The sequence below is a fragment of the Homalodisca vitripennis genome, unplaced genomic scaffold (assembly GCF_021130785.1).
Source record: "Homalodisca vitripennis isolate AUS2020 unplaced genomic scaffold, UT_GWSS_2.1 ScUCBcl_5334;HRSCAF=12013, whole genome shotgun sequence".
NCBI classification, from domain to species: Eukaryota; Metazoa; Arthropoda; class Insecta; order Hemiptera; family Cicadellidae; genus Homalodisca; species Homalodisca vitripennis.
In genome coordinates this window covers 1-16,383 of record NW_025781447.1, presented here as the reverse complement: position 1 = coordinate 16,383, position 16,383 = coordinate 1, and the positions used below count along the sequence as shown (strand labels likewise).

The window sequence follows — 16,383 nt, the reverse complement described above, 5'->3', positions numbered from 1 at the left end:
TCCTATTATAAATGAAAAACTACCTGTTGTTATCTCTGCTAGACAATACTCAAACTCTTTTTCTATTAATAATGACTGAATGGAAGGCATTTCAACACTCTTAAAATCTATATCTTTATGAGCTAAAATTATAACACCTCCACCTCGAACCGATTCCCTTGAAAAACAAGACGCTGTTTACATAGTTTGAGATTTGTAGCAAATCCAATTCTTCTACTGTCATTTTGTGTTCGCTAAGTGCAATTAAATCCGGTTTTGATTCTTTAAGGAAAATTTCAAGTAAATCTAAGCGAGATGGAAGATGTTGTACATTGTGATGTAAAATTGATATTGTATTTTTGACTATGTTATTGGAGGAAGCAGGAAATGTACTGGGAATGTGACACTTGGATGAGCAATTGGTTTGATTAGTCATCCCTGTAAGGTATTTTCTGACACTGGAGAGTTTAAAGAAGAGGAAGGTTTTACATCAAAAGCTTCAATATTTTTTGGTGACATAGTTAGGGTTGTAAAAGGGGGGCTTGGGCAACTGTTTACAGAGAGAGTGTTGTGCTTGAGGTGTGTAGAGAAGGCGGTTTCTTGTGATCTGTTGTGACCTCTAGGTGTAGCTGTGGCTTCTGCGTAGCTGCGATCACCGGGAGACACCGTTGGAGTGGATGTTGGAGTACGGCTCTCGGGAGTAGGTTTCTCAGCTTGCTGTGGTTCTGTAGGCAGTTCATTAATATTTGTCTCTGGTAATAGTGTTGACTCTGAAGTTGAGGATGATGTTTCCAGTTCGGCCAAGATGGTAGTTCTAGAAGAACGCACAGGGGCAGTTTCAATAGTGTTCCTGTTGTTGTTGGAGTTTGAAGAAACTGGGGGAACCTGTTGACTGGCAGTTACTTCTTCTGCCACTTGTTTGTAGATTTCATTTGGAATGAGCATAGTTTTTGGTTTTGAATAAAGAATGTTTGAATCTTGAATGGAAGAGCCTCTGAATAGAAAAGGACCAATGCCCTCGATCTGTCGCCTCCTGGTAAAGGCAACCACAGCAGCCTTTGTGGGGTTGACAGTAAGGCCCACCTCATCGCACCAATATCCCACCCCCCTCATAGTCTACTCACTAACACTTGCTCCCATGAGGGTTGTAACAACCAACCTCTCCGTGAGCAAGGCCCTTATCCAGTCACATATTTGACCATCAATACCACGTCTTGAGACCGCATTGATAATCGCCTGAGTAGCTGTGACCGGCGTTTATTGCAGTGGAACCAAAATCCAATGGTGAATAACCAGAAAAAAAATCTAGTGACCAACAAGATCATCGATAATGATATTTCACTACTTGCATTTCACCATTTGTATTTTACTATTTCACCGTTAATTTGGTGATGAGTTCACTGGTTTAGCACCAATAGTAATACTTGTGTATTATTGCACTATTGTTATGATGACAGGTCTCGGGCCACTCTGTACTGTTACGGTCTCTGCTACAGCGAGAAGCCCATCCCTCTGCCGGATTCCAAGCCTGGACTGCGGGTGTTCCAACTGAAGGCAGAGGGCCAGGACTCTGTCAGTAAGTATGATGTTCCAGAATTTCACCGCTCATTTTGTATCAAATGTTTTAGTACTGTCAAATGAATGGGGAGCAAAATCTGAATTCAGCGCTTTTGATGATAATTTAATGTATAGAAGTTGATAGAATTTAGCATTTTTTAAGTGCATAAAACACATGTGGTTGTATGTGAACATTCATGTCATAAACAGTTATTGTTTCAACCAACAAAAATTCAAACGCAGGTGCCTCACCGAGGATTGAGAACTAAAGCATTTCAAGAGTTTGCTAGTATTTTCGCTATGTACTGCTGATGGTAGTTCCTAGATCTAGTTGTTGGATTGTGCTGTGAACATTGTTCTATTAAGAGTTTTGTGTTTTATATTCTCCTGGTTCTTAATTACTTATTTCCATGGCCACTGATACCCAAAGTGTTATTTGGGCTCAATAATGATCTCGTTCAATTTTCTGATCTTCTGTATCTTCTTCACCGACCCTCATATTGATCATTTCGATAAGCTCTCTGTCTTTTCATTTTTTCCTTATTTTGATGTTTGGCTTAGCCAAATATCAAGTATTTCAGTAAGTTGATTTACAATATAGCAGCTGCAGTGACGCTCAGATCCAGTATGTTACACAATATGTTCAGCAATTATCACTTACGAAACTTCTTCAGCTACGTAAATTACACATACTTTCTATTCAACATTTAATCATCTAAACCGAATATCCTGTTTATCTGTCCAATCATATCAAGTTTAATCTCTGATATTAGTGAACGACGTACAAGAAGGGGAGCCACTTACTATCAATTCCAATCCATCGATCATAAATTTTTAATAGGTCCTGTACTGTTAAAGCTTGTCGTCTTTGGAATGCTCTCCCCGATGATATTAGATGTATTGAGGACCGTGCACGCTTCGGGGCAGGGGTTAGGGGCCTGCTGCTGGGGGGCCTGTATAATATATATATACACTTTTTCTTTTGTATTTGAAGTTTTGAATTCATTTTAACATGTAAATTTTTACTTTAAGCTCATTAAATTTTGTATAGGTTAAGAATTTTTATTTTATATTTAAATTATAATTTAATAATTTACCGTAATTGTATCAAAATATAGTAAATTTACTGTATACAATATAGGTTGAGTGGTAGAGACGGCTTGATAAGTCTAACTCCGCCTCTTTAATAAAGGCATTTTTCATTTGATTTAATTTAATTTACATTTCATTTCATTTAATTTTCATTTTATTTCATTTCATTTTCATTTCATTTCATTTCATTTCATTTCATTTTTATTTCATTTTCATTTTCATTTTCATTTTCATTTTCATTTTCAATTCATTTAATTTTCTTTTAATTTCATTTTAATTTCATTTCATTCAGTTTTGGAGCAGTTTTAAGCATTGACCTGGCAGTGACATGGACAATGTGGACTGTACTGTAAGGTTTGTTGCAAATATGTCCAGCAATTGAATGCCAGTAGATGAACTAAACGATGTTATATATTCTTAGATATGTAATATGCTCAGTGCTAACGTCTGTTGCATGTTATGTTCCAGGTAACTACAATGCTATCTACTACGGGCCTATGGACGGGGAAGCTAAAAGTGTTCCCCTGATTGTTTGGCCACATGGCGGTCCCCCATAGCAGCTTTTTCGAATGCTACAGTGTCTTCAACCAGTTCTTCATCAGTGCTGGTGAGTGTGTCGAGGTAATGGGTTAATGTTATATAGCCTTTTTGTCTGAAGGCTATCCGTGGTAAAATTGTAACTTCAGGGTCTTGCTTTATCATCCTCAATGTTTTTAGCGGGAACCTGAAGAATATATGTTTAGAACTAGTTCAAATCCTTACTATCCAAAAATGGAAAGTTATGGAAACTGACGTTTAAATTAACAAATAATGAAGAAACTGAGAAACTGTGTGTAGAAAGTAAGATTAGGACTTAATCATGGTGTGGTGTGTATTTTTGTACCTCAGACTTTGTTTATCATATCCATAATATAAAATAATTATTATATACAGTTTTATCCAGAAATGTTCAAGGAACATTTTCCTTACAAGTAGTATGTATATATGTATTTTAACCCTGGAACTGGTCATCCAAAAAAAGTTAATTCAAAGTTTTCGATTTGTTCAAATGTTATGATTGGTGATGTGAAAAAAGCAAAAGATAAGGCATTTAGTTTTGAGTAATCCCAAAAGGAGTAAAAGGTTCAATTGTTTTACATATTATGATAAAACCAGATAGTAAAAATCGCAGCTTGTCAAAATCGTGAAACTTTATTCAGTTTTCACTTTTGATTATTCAGTCCACGTAACTAATTTTTTTAAATAATTTCACTTTTAGCTTATAACAGTTCAAAATAAATGTTACTAAAAAAAATTCCTTGTTGTTAGAGTGATTTTGAAAGTTGTCGTAATTGTACCAAAACATTACAATTAAGTTACTCTTATTACTAGTAAATAAGAAACAAACATCTGATCGGTAGAATAAAAACAGCTGTTTAAACTGGCTGATTTGTAGCAGCATGCACAGCTGGTGCTGTACGTAAGAACATATGGAATAGTTTCCGAGATTACAAAACGTATAGATATCTATAGGCACATCAAAATGATCAGAAAATGTTGGTAAATTGGATATTTCTCTTTCTATAACCAATACGTTCAGCATATTTTAGAGATGTAATAACACAAAACATAGGCTGTGTTACAAGATCTAATATTAGGTGCTGCCATCTGGAACTCCCAATAATGGGTTTTTGCCAGTTACAGGTGTAAGAATTAAGTACTAAATGTAGAGTACCAAGATCAGCTCTAATTACAACAAGGAGCTCAACTATCCCTATTAGTTAGATGTAGTTAGAGCCTGTTTGTGCTACAATAAGCCTGTGTTGTTACTAGGTTTTTGCAACACTGCAGGTGAACTACCGTGGTTCTACAGGTCAGGGTCAGGAATCTGTGGACTTTCTGCCTGGCCGGGTTGGCAACACTGATGTGAAGGACTGCCACCAGGCCACATTGACCACACTGCACGCACTACCCTGCCTGGACCCTGACAGAGTGGTACTGTACGGCGGCTCTCACGGTGGCTTCCTGGTCACCCACCTAAGTGGCCAGTATCCGGTGAGTTTTGGATACGCACAGAGAAATTAAAGTAGCTAAAAAATATAATAACGGTTCACATTACGAATTAATACGTAGTAGTAGTAATTCAGACATTTGCCATCATTTATGTTACAAAAAAGTGTAATACCACATTTTGAAGATTGAAATCCCCTCTTCTTTAGGTAAAAAATCCTAATACATAAAAATGCACAAAAACTTAAACTAAAAAGTAAGGCAATGGAACTGGTACTAAAAATATTTACATGATACCTAACTGGTACACCAAACCCAGCAGGGATCACTTCTAGCTCGTTTATAGCTTTCAGATGAACCTACCAGTGGGCACAGCAAAAACCGATGTGTCACTTAAATCTGGGCAACTAAACTGTGGCACTAACTGCAAATGTTGCGATTCTGCGGTGCAAGGGTAATTCGATAGGTCTAGTATACTGCAGGAGATGATTGTTGGAGTTGGTGGGGTTCGTTCCCTAAATATCAGAGGTTCTTGCTAGCCTCAACGAGGGTGTGCCACCCCTGCCCGCTGAGGGGCTGGTTCAGAGGTGGCCTCCCCTTCTTACGGGGGGGACATGATTTTGAGACTAGTGCCCTAATTCTTCCTCATAGATCTCGATAGGAGGCGGCCCCTATCCCCTAACCTTACCAATCCTGATTGTCCTGTAACTCTGGAAGCAGTGCTAAGGTTCTTACAGGACTAAGTGCAACTTATAAGCTTCTTTTCCTAAGAGAATAAAAAAAATACTGGTACACCAACAACATGAAGTTGAGACAGTAGAGAATGATCCCAAGCGATGTCACTGCAAAGAAGTCAGAAGCACAAACAACACAACACACACGCACTAGTGAAGGTTGCGACATTGATAAGAAAATCAATATCGGCATTTCCTGTGGTTATCGCGGCGTGTCTTCTGAAACAAAGAGAACAGGAAGGAGAATGGTCAGGAGGAGGAGGGGTAAAATGCAGCCACCTCCGGTCTTATGTTTTCGTCCTGTACCTCAATGTCATAGTGTATGTGTATGGGATTGAAACTGTTTGAGGTAGTTTGATTGTTATAAAAGAAACAAATACACTATATTTTATGTGAAACGAAGGTATGCCATGCAGAAATAACAACAAATCATTCTGTCGAAGGAGTTAAAATAGTTAGAAACAAATTCATTAGATTTGAGTCAAATCATTGTAGGGAATAACAACAGAGTTCGATATGTATTATGGAGTAATATTGACAGTTCAGGTTGGAAGTGGTTTTGAAGGAATTTGTCACATTGAGCAAGTATTTCAATGTAGAACCCTGCTACCTTTGAGTTATGCTTTGAAACTATTCCTAAAAAACACCTGAACATAATTATTGTTTGAATTTGGAGTTTTATTTGGCTATCTATATAGTTAATTGTGTAAAATGGTGTCTAGCGTGAAATAAGAATAAATGAAATTGTACGGAGAGATATTGCAAATATTCATCTAACAAGGTTATGTAAATTTTTTTCTCTTAGAACAAGAAGCTGAGAAGTCGCACTTGGTCCTAAAAGGACATTTGTGGTGCTTTTGCAGTGACAGGATATTTTGGATGGGTAAGGTTGAGACTAGTGGCTGCCTTATGTCAAGATACACGAGGAAGTAATTTAGACATTAATCTCAATCGCGTCTTCTTGGAACTGTAATTTCCCACAGTAGACTAAATCTAGCGATCCACCCTTGCATCCCAATATCTCTGCATTTTGCGGTTAGTGATGTACCGCTCCAGGACAGCCATAAGGTTGCCTAACACGTAAGTTTTTGCTGTACTCAGTGTAGGTTCAACTGGTAGGTGAGTGAAACCTCGTGGAGGTTATGTAGCTCGGTTACAAACCAGAATTTAAAGTTTGAATTTTCTACAAATACATTTTTTTGATCGTGGGTGTCAAAATTATATTATGTAACGAATATGTATCACTGTAGAACTCTGAATAAATTATATTGTCTTATTATTATTTACAGTGTAATTTTATCAGTCTACTCTTTTCTAAAGCTTACCTATGGTCCATGATTGAATTTCTGTTCTCAAATATCGTCTCACACGAAAAGCACAATTGTGTACAGGTAAAAACCAATTTGGTACAAGTGATGAAAATACAATTGGCTGAACATTAGTGAAGCGTATCACTCGAGGCACTGGAGAAATTTCATTTCCGTCTGTCTGTCTGTCCGCATAATATCTCAAAAAACAAATTGACCTAAAGACTTGAAATTTTGAATGAAGTTCCATTTCTATATAAGAAACACTGAGTTCGATGATGGTGTTTGTCACTCCATGGTATTTGGGTGAGCATTAATCCATTGTGGATCACTGATGAGCTGGGCTCATCACGCAGTGGCCGGGCCTAACGGTACGATGACGAGCTCAGGTCGCAAAAGCGGTCTGCTTTAAGTTTCCCTCCAAATAGTTCTATTAATGTCTGATAGATCGGGCGATGGTCTTCACTTGTCAACTAAGAGTGTTTAACAACGGTCTACGTTTAGAGTTTTCAAAAGTTTTATAAATATCCTACAGATCGCAGTTGTATATCGAAGTTGAAAAATCATTCATATGAGTTTACTCTCTGCTTTTTAGCGCTTCTGATTGGGTGTTTTCCTCATTTGTTATTATAATACTTTTGAGGTTAGTGACACAGAACTAAACGACGCAGACGTACATGTTGGCGGGTTTAGTCTATACAATGGCCCGGATGTTGTAATCGCTTCGCCCGAGCCGCTTTATTTAGACTATGATTCAGACATCATCCCTGATACCCCAGAACCTTGCTCGAGTGTTATCGTTCCTACATCACGGATACCCCAGCAGGCTCATGTTCCATCTGAACGAAATACCTTCATAGCTGAATTTTCTAGTATACAATAGCGAGCGATACCGTGGCGCACCATTGCTGTTCGTGCGGCCGCTGACCGTAAATTAATTCGTGCCCGCTGGTGCCCGTGCGCCAAAACAATACGATCCGCAATGGGTTAACAAATATTGTTACATTGTTTTTGTTGGTGACCATGATGGCAACTATAAAATAGTAGACTAAATAAATTTGTAAAGATTTATTCAAATTTATTCAATCATATAAGATTTTAGCATGTATTAAATTAACACATGTAGCTTATTCATACAGTAAAATAAAAAAAATAGTAGTGGGAAAGTCAATGTTAAAATTCTGTGACTAGATTTAATTTCAGCACAATCTTGCATTGTAGTACTCTCCCTACCTCACTGGAACAACCAAATCGGTTCTATTTGGTTGGCCGGTGAGTGCAGACCTATTGAAATCTGTATTCTGTCGTTCAGTTTTAAACAATGAGTGTTTTTATTAACTGCATGTGTTTTTATTAGAGTTAGTGTGCATGGAATAGGCACACAACATGGCTGAGTTGTGGTTCCTAACTTGTGCGTGTCACGACACTCTGGTATGTTTTGTTTACTTTAACCAAGATTTGTAGTATGTATTAGGTTAGTCATCCACCTGAGGAAGAGATAAGATTGTAGATCTCGAAATGTAGTGTTACTGATAGTATTGTGTCACTGAACGATGGCAAATATCTGGAAAAAATCCTGTTTCCTTCACTGTTTTTTTATATTAAGTGTTTATTGATAACTGTAGATGCAAGAATTTTAGGTATTGTCTTACAGATTACAGGATTATTTAGTTGTGAAGTAGTTTGCACAAATTACAAGAATGTTGTCTAAAGTTAAATTTATAAAATAGGAAATTTGTTCAGCAACTTAATTAGCAAGTAAAAGTCCTATAATTCGTTACGTGATTGAACATGAAAAGTAAATAAAATCAATTAGCATTAATATGACAAATTCACTGTCAGACATATCTGTTCAATAAGCATATTGTCAACTTGCCATTTTGATTTAGCAGTGTTTGCATGTTTTTTCAGGGTGCCATGTTGACTGTCTTTTTATGTTACTACAGTAGAGTGCATATTATCCAAAAAGCTGGTCATCTAAAATGTACAGTTCAACAAAAGCACTTCAGATAGTCGTGTAAACTCAAAATTTCCACTTGTGCGGTCAGGTGACGATTAAAAACACGGGCGGTCAGAAGTGCACGTTATGCGATTTTCCAATTGTTTCAAGGTTCCACGTCCGCCTGTACACCTTCACCTCTCTTCATACCGCTGATATCAGTGTTGCTGTAACTGTCCGTGCTGCGTAACGTCTAGCATTAACGGCGAAAACATATATTTGTTCATTTATTTTTTTTCAATGGCAACACCACTAATTACAATATAATAATAAACTGATAATAAGATATATATATATTAGAACCAGTAACAATATCAATAATATATAACAGAAAGAGCAAGTTTCAAGTTTACTTTATTTAGAAAAATACAATACATTTTCATCCCCAAGGCGCAGAAATGCGCGGGCAGGGGCGCAGTTGGTGCCTAGATTCTCATTGAAATTAACTAATGCTTACTACACACTATAAACAATTATAGCAAAAATGCATTATTGCATGTTATGCACAATTACCCAAATTCATAATTTGTTACAAATAAAATATATTAACAATTCACATCATCAAATACATTAATAACTTTGATAAATAAATATAATAATAATTCATATAAGCAATAAATATATTAACAACTTAGATAAAGAAATATAATAACAATTAATGTAATCAAAAAACATATTAACAATTTAAATAAATAAATATATTAACAATCTAGATAAATAAATTCATACATTTACAGAGCAAACAAAACAGTGCATGACATAATAATATCATAAATTCATAAAAAAAACTATAAGACCGATTACAGAGCATCCATCAACCAGGATAATATGAGTGCAATAAATAGCTTTATAAACAAATAATTAGCTCGTCAAAAACTTATTAATTTTATTAAAAAAACAAAAAAAAGGAGGAAACTCATTTTTTATGATGACTGAAGTGAATATTGATGTATTGAATACAATACAGGCTCAATCACTGACTGCACTGGAAAAGGACAGGTTAATTCGGATTTGGATTGTATGCTCTGCTTAGTTTTTGTGGCAAACTTAGAAATATAGAACAATTAAAATACTGTGCATTGTGGACGAAGCTTGTGTGTTGTCTTTGAAATGACTATAAGACTTAGCAGTAAAATAATATAATTAGTTACAAGTAAAATTTTAAGAAAATCATCAATGGATTTTAAACGTGTGTAAACGCACTGTACAGAGGTTTAGGAGATTGTGTCTACTATCCGTTGCCCTATTGGTCAGGTCTGATACTCCTGGACTGAACCTATTTGTTGTAGGACTTCTAACAAGGCTGTGGTAGCCCTCAACCCTGTGACGGACATTCTCGTCCATGATAGCCCTCCACGGACATTCCCGACTGGTAAGTTCCTAGGCTTCCTCCCTTGCAGGGGTACCAACATTGACACCGGACCACTGACGGAGCACCTGGAGCAGTGTTGCCACCCCCGAGCGGTGACGTGAAATGGCCACATTTTGTTACAGGACTTTTACAAAAGCCGTAGCGGCACGTAATCCTGTCGTTAGACCTGATCTCGGCATTTCACCTCTCCGACATACCGGACTGGTAAGTATGTCATTCCACATGACATACATACATAATTACATTATACTTAGAATTGTTTATGAGGAGTATTCAAAAATAAGGTTTGTCAATTTAATTTATGTATATAAGTGTAAGTTCAAGTTCAAAAAATTCTTTATTAGTAGTAAATTACAGTACAATACATACATTTCATGTGCTATGTATAGCACGTGCGAAATAAAAACATGGTTTAATTTAATTTTATATTGTCTTTCGTGTGTCGTTTGGCAATTAGTCCTTAACAGTTACTTACTTGCTGGTGCAGCTACCATTCCATAACTCAATCCCACAATTACAACCTTTCAAACTAAATAACAGTGAATATTATTAATACTAACAGATTTCTATAACCTGTAATTCCATTACAATAACAACAAATACTTTCTTTAACCAAAAACCAGAAAAATCTATAATGACACAAACAACATAATCAACATTATAAATAACACATGTCTAAATAAATAAATAAGCAGGGAAAAACACATACACATAAGTGACAGTATATGTTAAGGAAGAGATGATTGATTCAGCGATTTTTCCGTAATTTGTCATTATGAAAACAGTCTCAGAACTTCCAGAAACATTTCTCACTGTCGATGTAATCATTTTAATAAAATACCACAATTTTCAGCTACTAGATGTTGAAAAAGATTCAGTTCTCCATCTTATACATAGGTATAGTTCTGGCATACTGCAAAACTAATGATAACATTTCTATTGTAGGTTTATTTTCCATAACTGTGACACGGTTTTCAATTGTGTCTCAAGTGGGGCATTTTACTAGTCTAACATGAAATAAAATATACAAAAGAATCAAACTGCCTCCGGACATTTCCATTCCCAAAAAGAAGCCTAGTGTCTGTTATTACAGTCACTATTAAAACTGTTATTCATTGTTGATTACATGATCTTATGTTCATATAGTCAAACTAATATTTTGTAAATTTTTTAACATCCACCGTTTGAGAAAATATAAGAAAATCAAATGTACAGATGTGAAAGTAATATAAATACATGTTTATAAGGAAAGAATAAGTATTAAAAGAACAAATCATCAAGTCATTATGTTAAACAAACTTAAACACAAAAACATTTAAATATCACACATAGAGTTCTACAGGTCTCAGAAGACATATTTATTGGTTGAAGAAGTCTTCTGGTCAAAGAATGTTACTTTACAAAATTGTTTATATAAAACAGGATATGAGTTTAACCCAACTTGTATGTTAACTTTATGCTTTTTTTTACCTGAGGGAAAACCAGTACAGTTTTCTGTCACTTTATGTCATTTTACCAAAACCCAGTTTGTGTGAGTCTTGTTGGTTCCCTAAGCTCTTTTTATTATCTATGTTGTCAATATCCTGAATGCAATACTCACTGTAAATTTGTGATTTTAACCCTCTCCCGGTTCGAATTACCGTGACACGCTTTTGGCGCTACTGGGCTGAATTAAATCGGCCCGCTCTGCCGCGAGGGGACTGTCACTATCTTCTTGGTTAGAATGGTGAATTTCCTCATCACTAAAATACATCGCTATTCATGGAACTTTCATCGTCATGGAAAAACGCGATCAATTTCGCTATCACGCAAACACCTTGAAACCTGCCATCTATGAAGTACAGAACCAAGTGTAAAGACTGCGAAAAACAACTAACGAAATGATTTCAGTAAATAAGTGGTTATAAAAAAGTCCCAAATAGTTCATCAAATTACGTAAGATAGCAGCACAAGTCAGAAAGAATTGTACTACTAAACAACTAGATCACCGTCAATGAAACCGTTTCAAATTATTAATCCTAGATAGCGTCCCTAGTCATAAAACTATGAATAAAACAAGGCAACAATGACACTGCCAATAGATATTTCCAGTATTAGTTCCCCAACAAATCGTTATGATAGCAGCACAAAGCAGAGGGCGTTGATAAAGCAGTTGGAGGCGATTGGACTTTAGCGCCAGGCGCCCTGCCGAGGCGTTTGCCCGGGGAGAGGGTTAAATGTATTTTATATATTTTTGTAAATATTTGAATAAACGAACATATTGGTAGTTTAAGAATATTTTGCAATGTCTGTATATTCAAAATTGAACACAAATGATGGTAGAAATTTCAGGCATCGTCCATCATTATACATTTTGTAACATTATAACGGTGGCAAATGTTCCGAATCCTATTATCCTTTCAAACAATCCTTTGTCAATAATGAACTTTAAACAAAGAACTGAACAGAAGTACTGTTTGTTCTGTTGGGTTGCATCACTTGTGTTGGAATTTGCTTCTCCACTATCTGGAAACGTGTTTCATCAAGTCGCGATGTCAGTTGGAACTCTGAGTACCAACTTCCGTACATTATGACTACATATAGTTTTGATGTTACAGGGCTGCTGTCGAGGGGAGGGTTCCTGTACACAGGGCAAGGAGCAGGTAGAGATGACGGCTGAGTTCTACCAGAAAACTGCGAAGTGTCTCTCCCATACAGTACGCTGACAAGGTGAGTTAAAAATTTGTTGTTTGGAATATCGTATGCAAAATTAAAAACTACATTTCACTCGAGGAGAAAGCTTTGAAGAATCGTAATTGAAAATCGAGTCCTAAGAACTAATTAGCCATTACTCTCCAGCTGCGGGAGTTATCGCAATTTATCGTCACTGACATAGTAAGTTAGCTACACCATCATTGTTATTTGCCATTTTTGAGGTTACTTTGTAAAAATATACTAAAAATAATTGTTAAAACCTGTTAGGAACAGTTATTATGTTACTGTTTTTTATAGCGGTTTACATTGTATAAAATAAAAACAAATTTTCATAATTACGTTAGGCTTACAAAAGCCCATCTATCTACAACACATGTGGCACACTATTTTCCACGTGTTTATACGTTATATTATTTGGACGTGTACTATTATGTAAACGTACTAAAACGATAAATACTGTGCAATGAAATATAACATAAACTAGTACCATTAACATTGGTGAATGCAATGTACACCAGGTGAGTTGCACATTGCGTTCTATAATGTTGAAATGATCAATTGATATAAATCATGTGTTTTATAAAAAAAAAAACCAATTGATTAACCCATTGCCGATCGTATTGTTTTGGCGCCGCGGGCATGAATTTAATTTTACAGCAGCGGACCGCACGAACAGCAATGGTGCGCCACCATCGTATCGCTCGCTATTGTATACTAGAAAATTCAGCTGTGAAGGTATTCGTTCAGATGGAAACATGGGCCTGCTGGGGTATCCGTGATGTAGGAACGATAACACGCGAGCAAGGTTCCAGGGTTGCAGGGATGTTGTCTAAATATAGTCTGTTGTCTAAATAAAGCGGCTCGGACGAAGCGATTACAACATCTGGGCCATTGTCTAGGACTAAACCCCGCCAACATGTACGGTCTGCGTCGTTTAGTTGTGTCACTAACCTCAAAAGTATTATAATAACAACTGAGGAAAACACCCAATCAGAAGCGCTAAAAAGCAGAGAGTAATACTCATATGAATGATTTTTCAACTTCGATATACAACTGCGATCTGTAGGATATTTATAAAACTTTTGAAAACTCTAAACATAGACCGTTGTTAAACACTCTTAGTTGACAAGTGAAGACGATCGCCTGATCTGTCAGGGACACTAATAGAACTATTTGGAGGGGAAACTTAAAAGCAGATCGCTTTTGTGACCTGAGCTCGTCATCGTGCTGTTAGGCCCGGCCGCTGCTTGACGAGCCCAACTCGTCAGTGATTCGCAATGGGTTAAAACAAGCAAAGCGTTGCACGGTGAACATAAAGATAAAAGGATTTGTCCTCAATCATATACCCATTCAAGCATAGAATATCTAATTAATGAAAAAACAAAATTGGTTTCTGTAGAATATCTAATTAATGAAAAAACAAAATTGGTTTCTGTAGAATATCTAATTAATGAAAAAACAAAATTGGTTTCTGTAGAATATCTAATTAATGAAAAAACAAAATTGGTTTCTGCATCAGTCTTGTTGTAAACGTGAATTTATTTCTGTTTAAAGGTGAAAGCACCCCACCCTTCTGTCCATCGGGAAGAAAGATCTGAGAGTGCCACCATCACAAGGGATTTTGTATTACCACACCTTGAAAAACCTACACATACCCTGCAAGTGAGTCGTAAACTAGTCATTGCGTACTCACCTCAAACAAAAACAGGAAAGAAGTACGGACTTGTCTAGAAGTAGGAAATCTTCGCACTGGTGCCATTGCAGATCCCTCAGTAGAGTCACAAAGCTCCAGGAGGTGTTACTTCACAATCCCCCGTCTCCTTTACAGGAAATTTCTCTGCGGTTGGCAACACTGCTGGTGAAAGTTGCAATGCTGCTACTGCTAGTAATTGTGAACTCGCAGCTACAGCAGGGCGTCAATAACATCATATGTGTCATAAAAAATAAGTTTTTAAATCATTACTTTCAATTATTATGGTTTTGCATTAAAATTTGCAGGATTTTTGTCGTTAGTGTATGAGCACTTCTGGTTTCGAGTGAATTATATTTCCAACACCAATTTTGAGTCAATAAGTGTATATTATTGGCGATCGTAAATTACTTCAGTTTGAATATTTTTTTAAGCAGAGGTTGATTTCCTATTGTTTCCCGATCAAAGTAATATATAAACAACATTCTTATATATATTTCCACAACATTATGGAACATTCCAATACACAGGTCTAAGAGGCCTACTTCTTTCAAAAAGACAACTGAGATGGGTTTTATTATGGTTTTTTAAATTTTGTAGTATAACTAGCTGTTCCCCGCGGCTTCTCACGCTTTTTGTAAGCTTTGCTCATGTATGAGCACTTCTGGTTCAAGTGAATTATATTGTCAACGCCGATGTAGAGTTTACCTTGTTGACACTATCAAGAAAATCTGCCAAAAGTGTATGTTTACAGCCATTGTACACGTACATGTACTTAATAATAAAGTGGGTCTAACATTCAAGCTATGAGGCCAAACAGAAATTCATTTGAAAGACAAATATCCATAAAAACTTAGCGCCTTCACATAGTGTGTGGTAATTATACACAACTATCTCGTAATTGTAGTTTACAATGTGCAGGCGCTTTGGTAACTTATATATTTTGCAGCGCCTCCTGGTGGTGAGTTACATCAATGGGCATAGCATATAAACCTTCTACGTGGAAAAAATACATATACATACAAATTTTCATAATGATCGGCCAAATAGTTTCTGAGTCTATAAAGGACAAACACACAAACATTCATTTATATATTATACTAGCGGGCCCGGCGCGCTTTGCTGCGCATTTCAATAATTTTTTGCAAAAAGTTGCCCGCGGCTTCGCACGCAATTTCCCGTTGAAAACAGTACACTATATTCACTTATTCTTTTTCTATCACATTCTAAACATTGCTGAGATAATTGATAGTCGTTCCATCGTGAGCCTCTTGGGCGTATTATGAAGGTATGTACCATATTCCTGCCTCTATCTAGCTGTTACCCACGGCTTCGCACGCAAATCTTAAGAACCGAAGTCCTTATATTACTTAGTAAATTTTTTTTTTACTATAATAAATTTTAGATTAAATTAGTTATATCTCCGATGCCACGATTGAGCTTGCTTTGTTGTCTCGATCGAGAGAATATGTACACACGGAGTTTTGAGAAACCATACTTCTGTCTAAAAAAAACAACTAAGGTTGATTTTATAACATTCTTTATATTTGTAGCCAACGTAAGATAGTAATTATGATATCTGCATTACTCTTCTGATCAAGCATGAGCATGGTTTATATTAAATAAATATTGCAGTTAAAGGTGAATTTTTACGTCAAATTTGGAATTGTATTATCTGGATAGTAAAGTCTATGTTTAACCAGTGATTGCAAAAACAGTTTAAACAAAATTTGTCGTTTCTCTTAAGCTTACTCTATGCTTTAAAACTATAAGTGTAATATATGTTTACAAAGAACAGCTGATTAAAAATTTGAAAAGACGTTAACATATGTTTGCTGCAATGCATTTCTTATGGGTATTTCTTGTAACCAGTGGGGCGGAATCCTGAATCGGGAAAGGGATGGGCATAGCTTATAAACCTTCTCCGTGGAAAAAATACATATACGTACAAATTTTCATCATGATCGGTC

At 36.2% G+C, this 16,383-nt stretch overlaps 1 protein-coding gene across 1 annotated transcript in view; it reads left to right on the top strand.

The window, feature by feature from the left end:
• LOC124373330 (acylamino-acid-releasing enzyme-like) overlaps nt 1–10,181 on the top strand; it is a gene marked incomplete at its 5' end in the record, with an annotated part of 29,372 nt that extends 19,191 nt beyond the window's left edge. Inside the window, 4 exons of the mRNA XM_046831708.1 lie at nt 1,437–1,551; nt 3,097–3,158; nt 4,441–4,662; nt 10,152–10,181. Coding sequence (XP_046687664.1) covers nt 1,437–1,551; nt 3,097–3,158; nt 4,441–4,662; nt 10,152–10,181 — 429 coding nt within the window. The remainder of the gene's footprint in view (nt 1–1,436; nt 1,552–3,096; nt 3,159–4,440; nt 4,663–10,151) is intronic.
• Between the last annotated feature and the right edge of the window lie 6,202 nt (nt 10,182–16,383).